Source organism: Daktulosphaira vitifoliae, unplaced genomic scaffold (genome assembly GCF_025091365.1).
Source record: "Daktulosphaira vitifoliae isolate Bord-2020 unplaced genomic scaffold, ASM2509136v1 Scaffold_3, whole genome shotgun sequence".
In the NCBI taxonomy this organism is placed as follows: domain Eukaryota; kingdom Metazoa; phylum Arthropoda; class Insecta; order Hemiptera; family Phylloxeridae; genus Daktulosphaira; species Daktulosphaira vitifoliae.
Genome location: NW_026099574.1, coordinates 16,320,717 through 16,337,181, shown reverse-complemented (window position 1 = coordinate 16,337,181; position 16,465 = coordinate 16,320,717). Strand labels below are relative to the sequence as shown.

Sequence of the window (16,465 nt, the reverse complement as noted above, 5' to 3'; positions counted from 1 at the left end):
TCCTATGACATATTATTGTTATTATTAAAAGGGTGCAATTATGTTGTGATTTTGCGTTAAGATTTATTGGATTGTTTGTTTGTGTTTAACTACCAATAAAATTTTAAAAAATAATTGTGTATCCTATGACAGTCAGCATTAAATGTTGTATTAGTTTAACCATCATGAATAGTAAACTAATGAATATTCCGATAAATCATATTCATAATATTATTGGATAACATTTGTGCTATAAAGGTTGAATATATGGTTTATTATTATTGGGGGTGAGTTTACGATTTTTTAACCAATGAAATGTGGTGTTGATAATATCATATCAACTCCCTCCCTCGATAAAAATCATATTTAAGTTTTTCAACAAATAAGTTTCAAACATTTTATCTAATTGTTTTTTTGAAATCATTAGATGTATGTAAGTAAAACTAATGCTTACTCATTTTTTTGTATTGCTTGAATCTTGTATTTTAATTTATCGATAAGTATAGTTAATATTTAAACTAATGATTTGTATTTTTTTCTAGAAAAAATATCTGTAACTGAATAAAATTAAATCACTCTCTCACAATGATTATGTATCAATGGCTTCACTGACACTAAAGAGTATCGGGTAACTACTTTGAGATCTGTGGAAACCAAGTACGGTCGAACATTAATAGCGAGATTAGAAAATGATAAACAGCTATGTTTGCCAAAAATAATTTCACTCACAGACGCTGAAATAGATGAATACAATAAATCTATGAAAAAATTATCTCTAATTTATTACGGAAAACGTGGTAATGCATTCAATTTTTCATTTCAATAATAACAATTTAAATATTCTTAAAATTTATTTAAAAGTGTATTTTTATTTATATACTTTGAATTAATCATGTTTTGCTTTATATAAAAACTTACTTTTACTTTTATTCATAGTTTAAAATAAACTTTTATGTATAAAAACAATGATCACGTGTTTAAAATATAATAAAATTATAGATATTTATTTTATTTTTGTGTTGTTACTTATTTTTAAGTATACATTATTACAAACTATACATTATAAAATAATAATATGTAATATAATACGCGAAAATAAGTAAACGTATATATATAATAATGGTATTTAATTATAAACCTAGAGTGCACAAGCATAAGTATAAAATAATTGTGTATTGGTAGAACATATTTTTTTTAGTTGTATAATATATAAGCTGGATACCCCCTAAACCACAAAGAAGGTGTACACAGTCGGGGGGGATATGGTGAAAGGCATTGGGACCCCCATCCCATGAAAGGTTCAGAGTATAATGGAGGGAGCTCTCTTCATATGACAGTAGATATCACAAGTATGGGGGGTTAATCTACATGTGGGGTACATAAGAAGGAGGGACTATGAAAAGATGAATAGTTTATTAGAAATTACTTATTAAATCGTAATTAATAAGAAATTATGAGATAAAAATGATTAAGTCGTGATAGAATGGGGGTTAGTATACGGGGATATATGTTTTGCGATTCGCCGAGTTCATAATTAATTTTGTTACATTTAATGAGTATTTCGCATAAAAGAAGAATTATTACTCGAGTAAAATTAATAGTGTTGTGTCAGTTAAACGTCTTAAAAATGCTTTCTTGTGACAAGTGTGAAAAAGTGTATGTTGTAAAAAAACTGTATATAAATAACTGTATAATAAAGCATAGGAAAATCCATGAAGGTATAGGATTTAAGTGTTATTTATGCTCATCTACTTTTTCGGACAAATGCGGACTTGAACAGTTATCATGATATATGTATTGTATACCCTGGTATATTCATAGTATACCGAGATAGATGGAACATCATATAGTATATCTTGATATATTACAGAAAATTGGAGGTATTTTAAAAATTACACAAATTTAGAAATGTGTGAAAATATTTGAATGCAGAAAAGTGAAAGGTGTAATCAAGCGGCGACGGCAGCTACTAATCCAACGAAACCCAACTTTAGTTATGTGACCATAAAGAGTCTCCCTTCCTTGACTAACGTATGTATTAAAACAGTAGATCAGCGGTTTACCCCTACATAGAAGGGGAGGTGATGATGAAACTCATCATAAGGTGATCATTATTATGATATTAAAGTAAATAAATAAATATGCACAATATTATACTATTTCATAGATAAAATATTTATACGTTAGAAATAATATTTTATCAAATTCTTTTTTGATTATTCAGTCACACTACCGCGTTTGTTAATAGACATTTTTTGTTAATGTGTAATAGTTATTGTATAAAACATATGTATACACATACTCTATTACATATATTTGTATAAAAATATTTAGAAATCGAGAGTTTAAAATTAATTATTATGATATTAAAGTGAAATTACTTAAGTGGTGAAGGAAAGGGTTAGTATACGGGGATATGTGTCCTGTGATTTGTTGACCCCCCTATGAAAATATGCGATTTTGATAAATGAGCGTGAAATCGCTGATAAAGTCACAGTGTCATCAAGAACCATCAGCTCAAAGAAGAAGACTCTACTCTATAAACAATATGGCTGCCGAACCTGTAAGAAAATAGCGTTACATTTATATCGCACCAACACCGCCAGCTGAGATGATTGACTCTAGCAGTTACACTATTGTTTAAGCGACAGAAAATTTTTGCAAGTGGGCATGAATCCAAAGGAGGATTTCAATGTTACGGTATGCATTATTATTCCTTCACGTTATATTAGTTTGTCAGCAGACTATTTAAATATTATTTACGGCATGATGGATGAAATAACATTATTTCTACAATCACCTCCGGTAAAGGGAGGGAACATTATGTTATACCAAAATGTCGATTTTAATATAACCAAAGTATTGTACGTTAGGTATAAAAACTAAATAATTTTCACACAACATATGTTATTAAATATTAGACGCTTTCCTTTAACACTTGATACAATGTACATTTTATTTCATACTGGGTATAGATCTATCATAATATGATATACGTAAAATCTATATTGAGAATTTTAATTTTTTTTAAAGAGAAAAAATATCAAATTCAAAAAACTCTGCAATAATATTTAGTCAAATCATTATTTTTTTCGTCCCTTTAGGGATAAAAACCCTTATTTATAATTTTCTTAAATGAGAACCCTTATTTTTAATTTTATAATATGATAGCAAAAAAAATTATAAGCAACTTTGTTCCTACAATTTTTTTTTCCGATTAACCGTTCGTCGTTACAGCTTGTTAAAGTTTAGTGACTTTAGGCCAAGTTTCTATTGTTATATTACTGTTATTAAATACAGAAGTCATTATTTTTATTTGCTGTTGCATAAACCAAATTTTATTGATCAAGTTATGACATGTAAATTAACTATAAAAATTTACGACGCACTAAATGAGTGATAACAATAATAGATACAAATCGGATTTTCGGTGTATTATTAATAGTAGTCTATGTGTATGTAAGACTAAAGCATAAATTTCTTAGCCTCCCTTCGCCATAGTATAGTAACTAAATACAATGAAATACTACGATAATGTTATCGTAATCATTCTTTACACAAAATAATCTTTTTAATTTTTGATGACTGATAGGAATTAAAAGCTTTAACATAACCACATAAACGATCGTCTTTTAAAAGATTTTTGTTCATTATTTAACTATCTTAAATATAACCTTAAAAAACTGAACTGATATAGTACTAATTTGCCGGCTGTACTACAAGCTTGCGTGGTCAAACATTTTTGAACATTAATAATGATACATTGTTTAATTATCATCTAAATATAGTGTTTTAGTGCAGCGTATTAATAAAAAAATGTTTTATTTGTATGTCGTTACAATTAATAAATTATATTTGAAAGTTTATTGAAATAATTAAATTAAAAGAATATCGAATAATAGGCGAGTACAATAGACAATGAAGTAAGCTTTATAGATCTGTTTTAATAATTTTATTTTATGAAATAGTAGCATAAAAAATGAAATTTACCGAAAAATTAAAGAGATTAATTTTTGAAGATATTTACAGTTTTGGATTTGCTTCTGTTCCTAAAATGAATTGAATTATTAGAAGTAATAATAATATTATTAGATTTATCTATAAAAACCCAGCACAGTGGGAACTGTGTATAGATGTTATCTGAATTTAAAAACACTTCTATTAATAATATTTCGATACCAATCTGAGTACAGTGTTAAAGTTTTAGAAGAAATTGTTAGATTATTTCAATAACAACATCAACTCCTTGATTTAACGCTACCCGACAGGTAATACTAGTGCGGGTTGGTCAACACACTCGTTAATTTTTGTCTCTACTCATGCAGGAGAAAGAATTCTTTCTAACAGTCCATTCCCTTGCTTAAGTAGAGTAATAGACTGTATGAATGAATAAAATAAATTTAAAGCATATAATCATTTAACTATATAATAAATATAAACCAAAAAATATTATATATATATACAGGGTGATTTTTTTATCATAACCCACTCAATTACTTACAGAATAATAAAAATTAAAAAATTTTTTTTTTTTATTATCTTTAGTTACACATTATTCTTGAATTATTAACTATGTTATACTTTTTATGTTCATCCCTTATGCCTTGTAAGGGTGTCAACTTTGTTTTTTTAAATGGGAACACATATTTTTAATTTAATAAAATTTTTGAGTTTTTAATTCAATAGTAAATGTCATTTGAATTTTTAATATAACTTTATTCGTTTATTAGATATAAACATTTAAAGTTTCAAATTTTTGAGTTAATATATAGGTATAAAAGAAATATAGCAACAGATGGGTTGACGTTAAGAAACCAAAAAGAAAAGAAACGGTGCGTTAGTTTTCGGCGTTTTCTCCTTACGATGCGTGTAGGACGGTTTCACGGGATGACTTTACTGGATCCCTCCTACTGTACTTTTAGAAAATAAATAGTTATTGCTTAAAAAAAATATAGTTTCATAATTTTCTCAAATTTTAATTTTTGTCTGAACATATAAATGTAAATATTAATATATATTAATATAAATATTAAAAGTTGAAATTTTAATAAAAAAAAAAAAATACTGTGAAAATCTCAGATAAAACTTTTTAAAACTTTAAGAGCTCCAAAATTATCGAAAGAACAATAAGAGAATTTAGAAAAGACGAAATGAATAAGAAAGTTGAGCCTCATTCTTAGTCTAGAGAAACTGTATAAAATTCCCAGTTAGACTGAGGTTGTGAAATCATGATGATAACATTAAGTGATATCTACATATAGTCTTTAATTTTATTTTCGATACTGACAAGCTTTAGGAGTTAAACAAGGGATTAATAATTGGGAAATAGAGTTAGACAAACGGTTGGCTGTTTCAATCCAAAAGATACCAAGATAACTACAAAATGTAATAAAAGAATTAATTTTATAATTAACTCTACTAAATAGCATTTATACGAATATGATCTATTACTGGATATTATAAAATTTCTATAATATTGATATTTTTCTTGTTTTCAACGAAAACAATTTAATATTGTTTTTCGAATTTATTATTTTTTTAATCATACTCAAATCCTTTTATTTATTTCACATTCTTTTTATATTTTATTTGTAATTTATTTTGACAACTTTGCCTAAGTAAATACTTAACTGATGACGGTTTTATGCAACAACTTACTTTTATACATGAACATTTTGTTAAACCTCCAATTAAAATAATTCAATTTAATTTTGGGAGTTAAAAATTTTATTTTGATGCGTGATACTTTTTGAGAAATTGATTTTCGTTAATTTAGTGTAATTATCTTAAGATTACATTCTATAGTTTCATATTTGAAAACTATATTTTTGCAACTTCCATCAAGTATATTCTTAAATTGATGGTAAAACAAAATATAGACTAGCGTATAAACTTTTAAAAAAAAAGTAATATTAATATTTTATATTGAATTAAAAATTAAGAGAAGAATAATTAATTAACTAGGGATATCTATTTTTATATGGCCAAAGAAATTTCAAAATGGCCTACTTAAAATCTCGCACATCTCCAAAAAAACTAAAATGACGCCCTTGATTAAAGGGGATTTTATGTATCACCATTTTTAAATAACCATCCATAAATATAAAATAAGATACAATTGTTATTAAATATAAATATTTATAGAGAAGGTTTTTGTATGTATTAGTGTCCAAACCAATAAGCATATTAAAGGAAGCTTCAGGGATCACCCTTACCTTGAAAAAGTTTATCCTAGGTACTTAATGACTTATAATAAATTGCAATGTAAATATTTTCTAATGTAATTATCATATTATAAGGTTAAAACAATCAAACTTTCTTTCAGCTTAATCTCATCAAAGCATTTTATAATAGTAATTTTAACCACTGTAAAATTTCATTTTGTAATGATCTATTCTGTGTTTAATCTGGACTGTAATTTGTTTTTTTTAAATATAATTCTGTTTAAGCGAGACCATTTTATTTTAGGTAACGTTATTTTATTCAAATATCCTTATATCATCGATAAAAAAAATTATTTACGTCTCTTTTGTTTCTATCATAATTATTTTTTTAAATAATAAATTTATGATCAAACACTTTATTTTTTACAAGAATTTATTTATAAATTGAATATTATCGATTTTTGTATTTATTTGATATTAATACAATGCTCCACTTAGCTTTTAAAATTTTTTTAGATTTTATCGTAATTAATAAAATTAAAAAAATATATGTATATTTATAATAATTTTACAGTAATATAAAAATATATTCAGAAATTTAAACAATTATAAAACATCAAAACAAAACTATCCAAATTCATTTTTTCTATAATTTTAATTTACCTTGAAAAGTATAGTAAAGGTATCATGTCACGTCAACAAAATTAAGTAATATTATTTCTATAAATTTTTTTTTTTCATTTTATAGTACATGACATAAGATTTAATTTGATATATTTAAAGGACCGTAATATTCCCGGAACATTTTTAAAAGTTAAGTTATTAAAGTAATACTTTTTATACATATTTTCAAGTTTTCAAAAATGAAAAAAAGCTTTTCAAACTTTAAAGAAGCAAAATAAGTATAAATTTATATCTAATATAAGTTAGATTCATGTGAATTGTATATTTATGGCGGTACTCATTACATTGGCAAACCCATTTAAGGTATTTTAAAATAAACCAAAAAAAATTAAATTTGAACAGAAAACTGGCATGTTTTTTAACAACAGCAGCCATTTGCACATAAAATATAGGTTGTTCGGAAAAATTTTTGTTTTTTAACTTATAGTATTTATCATAAGCTTTAATTTGACATATATTTATAGTTTGGATTATTTCCGGAACGTTTTCAAAAGTTAAGTTGAAAAAATCCTACTTTTTACTTGTATTTATATTACACTAATAAATCATAAAACTGGTAATCAGAATATAAATAAGGAAATAGGAGATCATGTAGCTTTTGGAATAATCCACCAATTTTTTTTAAATGAATACTATCTACAGATTTGTATCGAAGCGTTTTTTATGATAGTGATTTTAATCACTGTCAGATGTCATCTAAACTGGACCCAACTATGCCACATCCCCACTGTTCGCTGGGTTTTATTATAAATAATAATCATTTTAAATCAATTTTTTTTTTTTTTTTGAGTCAATTTATTGAAATTAGTCATTATTGAAGTTTAGAAATAGTTTTAAAAATAAGTGTTGCTGAGAATATTTTTTATTGAATATACATAAATAAGTGTTGTATTGTTAAACTTACTACCATCAAACTGAACCCCGGTCCGATTCAAAGCTTCATTATTTTCTGCAGTAATGGAAAATGTAATAATAACGCTAGTAGGGAAATATAGAGAGAGCTGGTAAATTTTATAATCATTAACGTTAGAGTTGTCTACACATCATCATTTCTACGGTTAAGTAATTTTTTTTTTTTTTTTATTAAACCAATAAAATCAAATAGTTTACGTATATGTGTTACTGTAGCACATACACCTACATGTTATGGATACTGTAAGCAAGTTTCTCACCGGGATTATTGTTGACATACAGGGTTTAATGTCTACANATGATTGTTGACATACAGGGTCTAATGTCTACGGATCATTCATTTTTGGTTAAAGAATTGTCCGTCATCGCCCTGGACTCTACATGTCTCTCTCACTGGGTGTTCAAACATCCAAACGCTGTCAAGGACGATAAGAAAACCACAAACTGGCTCAAAAATCATCATCATGGTTTGGATACCACTGTTGGGGACGTTGAATACGATGAATTACCGAGAATAATGCAACAGTTACGCTGCGATACTATTTACGTAAAGGGTGCTATCAAAAAAAATGTTTTGGAAAAGTATTTACCTAACCAGAATGTAATTGATATGGAAGACTTGGATTGTCCACCGTTATACAATCTGTAAAATGTGTAGCTTGTATAAAGCATTATGCTTAAAGAAATGGTTGATTTACAACTCTTAAATGTATAAATTAAAAAAAAAAAAAATTTTTTTGTAAAACTAATACATTTATTGTATATCACAAAAATAAATAATTATTTACACATATAAACAAAAATGTTTTTAGATTAATTATTTTCATCCTTTTTTCCACACGCTTTGTCAATAAATATTTTACCTTTTTTGAACAAAACCCAAGCGCATTTGGGAGACCATCGTGCATGTTCTGTCAACGGCTCGTCATTATCATCCCAATCTCTTAGTACTTGACTACAGCAAAAACAACATATTCGATCATTTTGACCGTTACCTAAAATTATATTTACTATGAATTAATCAATATAGTATGAATCAGTGTAATTATTAGTATTCATCAACAGATTAAATTATATATAAACGCTTAGTATGTAACTAACATCTTGTTGTAGTCTAATATTATAATAATAAACTATACTATTACCTATATAAAAAAATCCGGCTTCGCAAAGGTATTGTACTTTTTGCATCATTTTTCTTTGACACTTATCAAATGTTGTCATACGAGCGGTATATGTACTAAACAATATATGATTAGGAGTTTTAATTTGATGAAGCATTTCTAGTAAATATTCATTATTTTCGGCTTCCATACTAGAGCTAATTGCAGAGAGTGGAGAACCGTACAAGCCGCAAACATCATACGCTGAAGAGAAAATATTCATAAAACATATAAGAGTAAACACACGCGTACGCTTTGAATTACCTGAACTGTCTCTAAAGAAGAGACATTGAGGACTTTTACGCTTGCGTTCCATCATCGAATCTTTACCTCGCTGCCAACAATCAAATTCGTTTGAGTAAAACATACATCTGACACAATCTCGTTTGCCCGAATAATAGAAACCCGTTTTAGCCATTTGAGTAGGTGTTCAATAGTTTAGTTTCCATCCATCATTGAATGTTATCAGACGACATTCATACATTTCTAGATCACTTAAAGGTACACCGACGGTAATAACCATTATAATTCTTATTACCATTATGGTTATAATGGTATAAATATAGACTTAAATTAACACAATACCAACAAGTTAAAGTAACGTCTGTTTATATGGTAACGATTATAGCGCTATGCATACACCATGATGAAATTATTAACTAACTTAAACACGACCGATAACAATAATTAGTCTAATTGTTACCGAAAGATATGTTACAAACAGTTGTAAACACGTTCAGACGGGGTTCAAACATATATGAACGCGTTCAGTCAGGTTTAAACATGTTCAGACTTGTTGAATCGAGATCATACGATTCCAGTATAGTAATACCTTTGATAATGGAAATATGATCACCTATAATAATATAATATATATTACGAATGTGAACCGGAATGAATACAAGCGCCGTCTTTATACAAATCAAACGAAACCCAACTATAGCTATGTGATGTGTAGACCTTTGGTCATAGAGAGTCCTCTTACTTGAATAATTAAAACAGTCAATCAGCAGTTTACCCCTACATAGAAGAGGAGGTGATGATGAAACTCATCATAAGGTGGTCATTATTATGATATTAAAGTAAATAAATAAATATGTACAATATTATACTATTTCATAAGAATTGAGTTATTTTTTTAATTTTAGAGAAAATATTTATACGTTTGAAATAATATTTTATCAAATTCTTTTTTGATTATTCAGTCACACTACCGCGTTTGTTAATAGACATTAATGTGTAATCGTTTTTGTATAAAACATGTATACACATAATCTGTTACATATATTTGTATACAAATATTTAGAAATCGAGAGTTTAAAATTAATTATTATGATATTAAAGTGAAATTACTTAAGTGATGAAGGAATGGGTGAGTTTACGGGGGTATGTGATCTATGATTTGATGACACCTCTATAAAAATATGTGATTTTTCCGCATAAATGAGCATGAAATCGTTGATAAAGTCATAGTGTCATCAAGAACCATCAGCTCTAAAAAGTAGACTCTACTCTATGAATAATATGGCTGTCGAACCTGTAAGAAAACAGCACTACATTTATATCGCACCAACACCGCCAGCCGAGATGATTGACTCTAGCAGTTACACTATTGCGTTCAGCGACAGAAAATTTTTGCAAGTGGGCCTGAATCCAAAGGATGACTTCAATGTTACGGTATGCATTATTACTCCTTCACGATATATTAGTATGTCAGCAGATTGTTTAAATATTATTTACGGCATGAGGGATGAAATAACATTATTTCTACAATCACCTCCGGTAAAAGGAGAGAACATTATGTTATACCAAAATGTCGATTTTAATATAACCAAAGTATTGTACCGTGATACCATGCATTTAGTATTAGAATCCAGAATAGTGGATGGGTGTCGAGTGTTATTGAATAACGGAAACATTAATAGACTTATGGACTAACAGTGTACTATTAACAGTGCAATATCAAGAAAAATAAAAACATGTTTACTATTAAGCCGTCAAATAGACCGAATTATACAATACGCCGACGGTAGATGGTCGGTCTCTAAAATTCAACAATCAAACAATGATGAAATGATTAATTTTTTTTTTTTATATAGTATATTTATTTCATAATAATAATAATAATTACAAGGTGAATAATAAATGTTTACATGTTTATGTAAAAAATGTTAAAATATACGGACAGTTCTGTCAAAAGGTGTATAAGTAAATACATTGTATGAAATTATTAGAGCATATACAGCCGTATTAGCGGGAACGTGGTTGATGCTTCAATCTCAATACGTAAGTCAAAAGACGGGAATGTAATTGTATCGTTCTGCTTTGAAATATCAATCACTGCAACAGAATTATTATAATGATATTAAAAAATAATATTAACTATTATTAAAATAAAGACGTCTATACATGTATCGGTTAAATAATAAGGCATTTGTATGGAGGATTTGTCCGCACATACTTGTACAGTATTCATTATCACGTGTAAAAATGTTAAATTTCAGGATGTAAAATTGAAATATGTATATAAAAAAAAAAAAAAAACTATGTTTAAAGATCTATACCTGTTCCCGTACATCATCATGTCACATGCATAACACTAGAAACAATTGCTAATTATGATAGCATTAAAGTATTATTAATATTATATACAAATTATGAAAAATAATTAACTTAAAATAATACAAACTTATTAATATTTACAAATTATATATACCACTCTGAATACTCATCTACAGTCTCGCCATCCGAATTAAAATTAACGATAGGCATTGTACATTCATCTTGTTTATGTGATACAATTAAGTTGTACACACAAACAAGATCTATCGCACGACGATGTTTAAATTCTCTCCTCAACTTCTGACTGTTACCTGTAAATAAGCTCAATCTTTCCGTGCAATTAAAATAATCTAAGTAAACATAATTTTCAACCTTTATAAAAAAAATTAGTCTAGTCCAATAACTTTTAGTTTTAATTTTATTATTATTATAAGTATTACTAATAAATTTTCTACCGTTAAGCCAACGTTGATGCCCATAATCAGATTTCGTGATAAATAATCTTTCATATAATTCACGCAAATAAATCTCCAGATCGACCGATGAGCGATCAATTAATTCATTAATAATCACGTCATATTTTTCATATTCAGCATTATTAACGAAATAACTGATCACTACATCGGCCCAAATGTCGATATATCGGCGTGTATGGTAGGCATCTCTTAATAATACCCTATGTTGATAACATTTATTGGTTTCACAATTACAATATTTAAAATTGTAATCTCCTATTTTTACATTTAAAATATATGTTAACGATTTATATTGATTACTATTACCAATTTATTTTACTCACTTGTGACATTGAAATCCTTAATACATTTCTCGTACAAATTTTTTATCGTACTCATTTTTTTTTTTTAATAAATTAATGAATTTAAAAATTAAAAATATTTTAAAAATAAATTTATTAAAATAAAATAAGTTTATAATTGGAAAATTTTACATACCTTGTGTAGAAGATGCTTGATCTTGCTGGTTCATGGTTTTATTTATACGTGTAAATTATTAAATAATAAATTTCTGGTTTTCAAAAAGACAACTGCACGTCAATGATAATTAAAAAACAAATGTGACAGGACAAGAAGTGTTTCACCGGTTATATAGTAAAGAATAAAATACGTAGGCGTGAAACACATCCAGTGGTGTCATTTTTATCATAAAATGCATACGACAGCGCTCGTTACTGTACGGTGATACCTTTGATGTTGGAAATATGCTTACCTAAGCGTCTGGTAGTCGATGATAAAATTCTTAGAAATTATAGCTATACATTTGATGGTATAGTAAAGAATAAAATGTGTAGGCGTGAAACACCATCAGTGGTGACATATTTTCTCATAAAATACATACGATAATCATTGTTACTGAACGGTGGTACCTTAGATGTTGGAACTATGCTTACCTAAGTGTCTGGTAACCGATTATAGCAATGTTCATATAAAAATATTTATCATAATTTCTATTTAACGTCTAATTTTAGAAGCATATTTAGCTACACCTATTCTCTACCAGTCCGGTCGGATGGTGGGCGGTGTGAGGCGGCGGCGTTCGTTTAACGATATATGTGATATAGCAATGTTTTATGGATCAGTAGAGTAATGTTTAAAATATTGTATAAAATACATACGAAAATCATTGTTACTGTACGGTGGTACCTTTGATGTTGGAAATATGCTTACCTAAGCGTCTGGTAGCAGATGATAAAATTCTTAGGCATTACTTGTACATTTGATATTGGAAACATGATCACCTAAGAGTCTGATAGCCGACAATAAAATTCTTAGAATTTATTTGTACATTTAATATAACACACAGACAGCAACGCAATTGTTCTCATATAAAATAACAGACGCTTATGATCATTATATTACAATTATACCTTTGATGTCGGAAATATGCTTACCTAAGCGTCTGGTAGCCGATGATAAAATTCTTAGAAATTATAGCTGTACATTTGATGTTGGAAATATGCTTACCTAAGCGTCTGGTAGTCGATGATAAAATTCTTAGAAATTATGAATCCAAAACAACAAACGTTACCATTGTTCTCATAAAATTCATACGATAATGATTATTACTATATGACGGNTTTGTTCTCATAAAATTCATACGATAATTATTATTACTTATGACGACATCTTCAATATTAAAAAAATATGCTTACCTAAGCGTCTGGTAGTTGATGGTAAAATTCTTAGAAATGATTTGTACATTTAATAATACAAAGACAGCGTTACAATTTTTTCCCATAAAATTACAGACGCTTATTAGCGATATAATATTATGATACCTTTGATGTCAGACATATGCTTACCTAAGCGTCTGCTAGTCGATGATAAAATTCTTAGAAAACGTTGGGTTTCATCCTCTCCCTCCCCCCGCATTAGGTTAGTTTACATAAGGTTTCCCCCTCCCATTCCATTAGGTTAGTTTACGTTGGGTTTCATCGTTCTCCCCCACCATTATATTAGGTTTGTTTACGTTAGATTTAACCCCCCCCCGTACACTTCCACCAAAACTAGGAAGGTGAGTGGGTGAGGCGGGGGGCAGCTCTCTCTATATTACCCTAAATTTATATTTTTCTTTCTTTTTAAAATTTTAACGTATATAAAATGTATTTTTAAACGTTTATCTAGTGCTGTTTTAACTTTTGTAAAATAAATGAATTAATACAATTTTCATTTATAAATCTCTTAAGTATTTTCCTTTTATATATTATATTTGTTTTGGAAACCTAACACTTAANATATATTATATTTGTTTTGGAAATCTAACACTTAACTGTTCATTTGGAGGACAAATTTTGTATGAAAACTATTTAAACTCATGAAAATCTGACCGAATTACTTCGAACGTAAAAAATAATTCTTACCGATGACTTATTTTCTATATATGAACGTACCCCAAAGTTAAATAGAATATTGTTTTTATATAAAAATCACAGTTTATCAAATTGTCATTTCCATATGGATATAAAGAGATAAAGCGGCTCTCTTCCAAAAAAAAAATGTTCTAGCCATCAAAGTTTATGATAAATTACAATTTTAATTTCATAACTGAAGTAATAATTAATTAACAAGTGTTAGAATAATTGAACTATAATGTCTCATTTTTCATATACTTTCTCCGTAAAAATTATAGAATGATTTTAATCACTTTCAGATATCATTTATATTTGTCCCAATTATGCCATGTCAATACTGTACCATAACCCTACGGTGATAAGACTTTATAGTTATTTTTAAAAATTTATAAAGGCATATTATTATTACTTCATATAATTAATTTTAGAACGGAGAATTAACTAATGAAAGCAGGAGAAAAATGTTAGATAGAAGTATAAACTATAGAATCTTTAAAGATCTATTTGACAAATTTTATTGCCTACATCATATGAATGATAATGAAATCGAGGAATTATACAGAAACCAAGATTTAAACAGTAAGTAAAACTCTAATTATAATGTAAATATCACTTTTATTTTCAACAAATACTATTAAATTAATGTTTTAAATTTAATGTATTGGCATATTTTTTCGCTGTATCGTTCAAGAAAATAGGTACGACAACATTTTGATTTGAAAATTAAATAAAGTGAAGTTTTTTCTCACATTGTTAATGGTTTAAATCTCATAAATAAATGTAATCATGATTAATGCTAATTTCATTACAATTTTATTGTAATATTCATATTTTTTCATAAAATTTGTTTTATATTATATAATTAAAAATATATAAATAAGTTCTATTGTTAACTTATACAACACTTAAAATACACATCATTCTAAAGGTTATACTTGTGTATAATGTTTTGTGGTATCGAAACGATGTTGTTCCTCAAAAGTTAGAGGATTCATCTCGATGTTAATTTTCATGATATCTGATACTTGTTTTCCTATATCCACCAACGCTGATACAAAATGTTTAGCAGCATCAGGTCCTCGATACATTACTGGTTCCTCCGGTAATCCCTGACACATGTTTTGCGGTAATATTTTGGAGTTGCGTACTATGTAAAAACAATAACTCATTGGTTTATGTTTTTGTATAATCATAGACTTGTCCGATATTTGTTCCATCGTTCGAACAAGTAAACTTTCCATGTCAGCGTAGATAACTAATGGTATTGGTTCTTCTCGTCTTGTGTTTTTAAAACGTAATATTGAAAGATCAGAGTTAGGCTGTGGTAGAACAATGCGAGCCTCCTAGAATTTTCCACACATTTTTACATGTTCTTTAAGTCCCTCTTTCCCACTCGGACGAGTTAATAACGGTTGCTCGTTAAATACGCTGAGATACCGTTTACAATGATATTCCTGTCGTTTACTTTTTGAGCGCTGTTTTGATACAAGCCTTGAAAATTTTGAGATGTAACAATAGTGGTTAGTTTCATTATTTTTCAAGTATAGTAAATCAATATGATCTGTAGCGGTTTTAGATTTAGTTACACGCAATGGAAAAACAATGTTTTTATTGTCCAACGCATACACATTTACCGATATTGTAGGATTTTTTTCGTTCGAAGCGATTAATTCGTTCAATTGGTGTTGGAAAATCAATACCGAAAAAATCTATGTTCAAACGTTGTTCTAATTCAACATATGCAACATTCCAATCACTTCTTATATCTCTTTTATTGTAATGACATAAGATTGACCATTTGAAACATTGTTGGTCATCGTTTTTAATATTTATAACAGCCTTTTTGCTTTTTATACATGTTGGTAATTCAATATGCGATGATCCCTTCAGTGGGTTAAATTTATGTACTCTCAACAAAATACCATCAATTGATATTAGCGATCATCCACTTTGCTTGATTTCCATTTCTTGTTTTTCAGCTTCCAACTTTAATGTTATTTTTTCCAATACTGATGTAAAATCGGTTCCTAAGTCTACTGTTTTATTACGCGACTTAAATGATACATCTTTGAACTCATCAGTTACACTATGAAAGTACGTTGTATGCAGTAAAACTTTGAATTTTACCATAC

At 27.8% G+C, this 16,465-nt stretch overlaps 2 protein-coding genes across 2 annotated transcripts in view; both read right to left on the bottom strand.

Annotated features, from left to right (window-relative positions):
- Nucleotides 1-16,465, bottom strand: part of LOC126900335 (uncharacterized) — a 108,490-nt gene that overhangs the window by 66,060 nt on the left and 25,965 nt on the right. The window lies entirely within an intron of this gene.
- LOC126900334 (putative inhibitor of apoptosis) lies at nt 8,459-9,824 on the bottom strand. Its single transcript, XM_050675983.1, has 3 exons — nt 9,167-9,824; nt 8,885-9,106; nt 8,459-8,734 (listed from the first exon to the last, which is right to left on the bottom strand). Exons 1-3 carry the CDS (start codon nt 9,318-9,320, stop codon nt 8,553-8,555), a joined length of 558 nt encoding a protein of 185 aa, XP_050531940.1. The 5' UTR covers nt 9,321-9,824; the 3' UTR covers nt 8,459-8,552.

What these genes read in the sequence shown, in the direction of transcription:
- LOC126900334 (XM_050675983.1), bottom strand. Translation starts at nt 9,320, where the DNA reads ATGGCTAAAACGGGTTTCTATTATTCGGGCAAACGAGATTGTGTCAGA. An exon ending in CTTCTTTAGAGACAGTTCAG is followed by an intron (nt 9,107 to 9,166) that starts GTAATTCAAAGC and finishes TTTTCTCTTCAG; the next exon opens with CGTATGATGTTTGCGGCTTG. An exon ending in AGCCGGATTTTTTTATATAG is followed by an intron (nt 8,735 to 8,884) that starts GTAATAGTATAG and finishes ATATAATTTTAG; the next exon opens with GTAACGGTCAAAATGATCGA.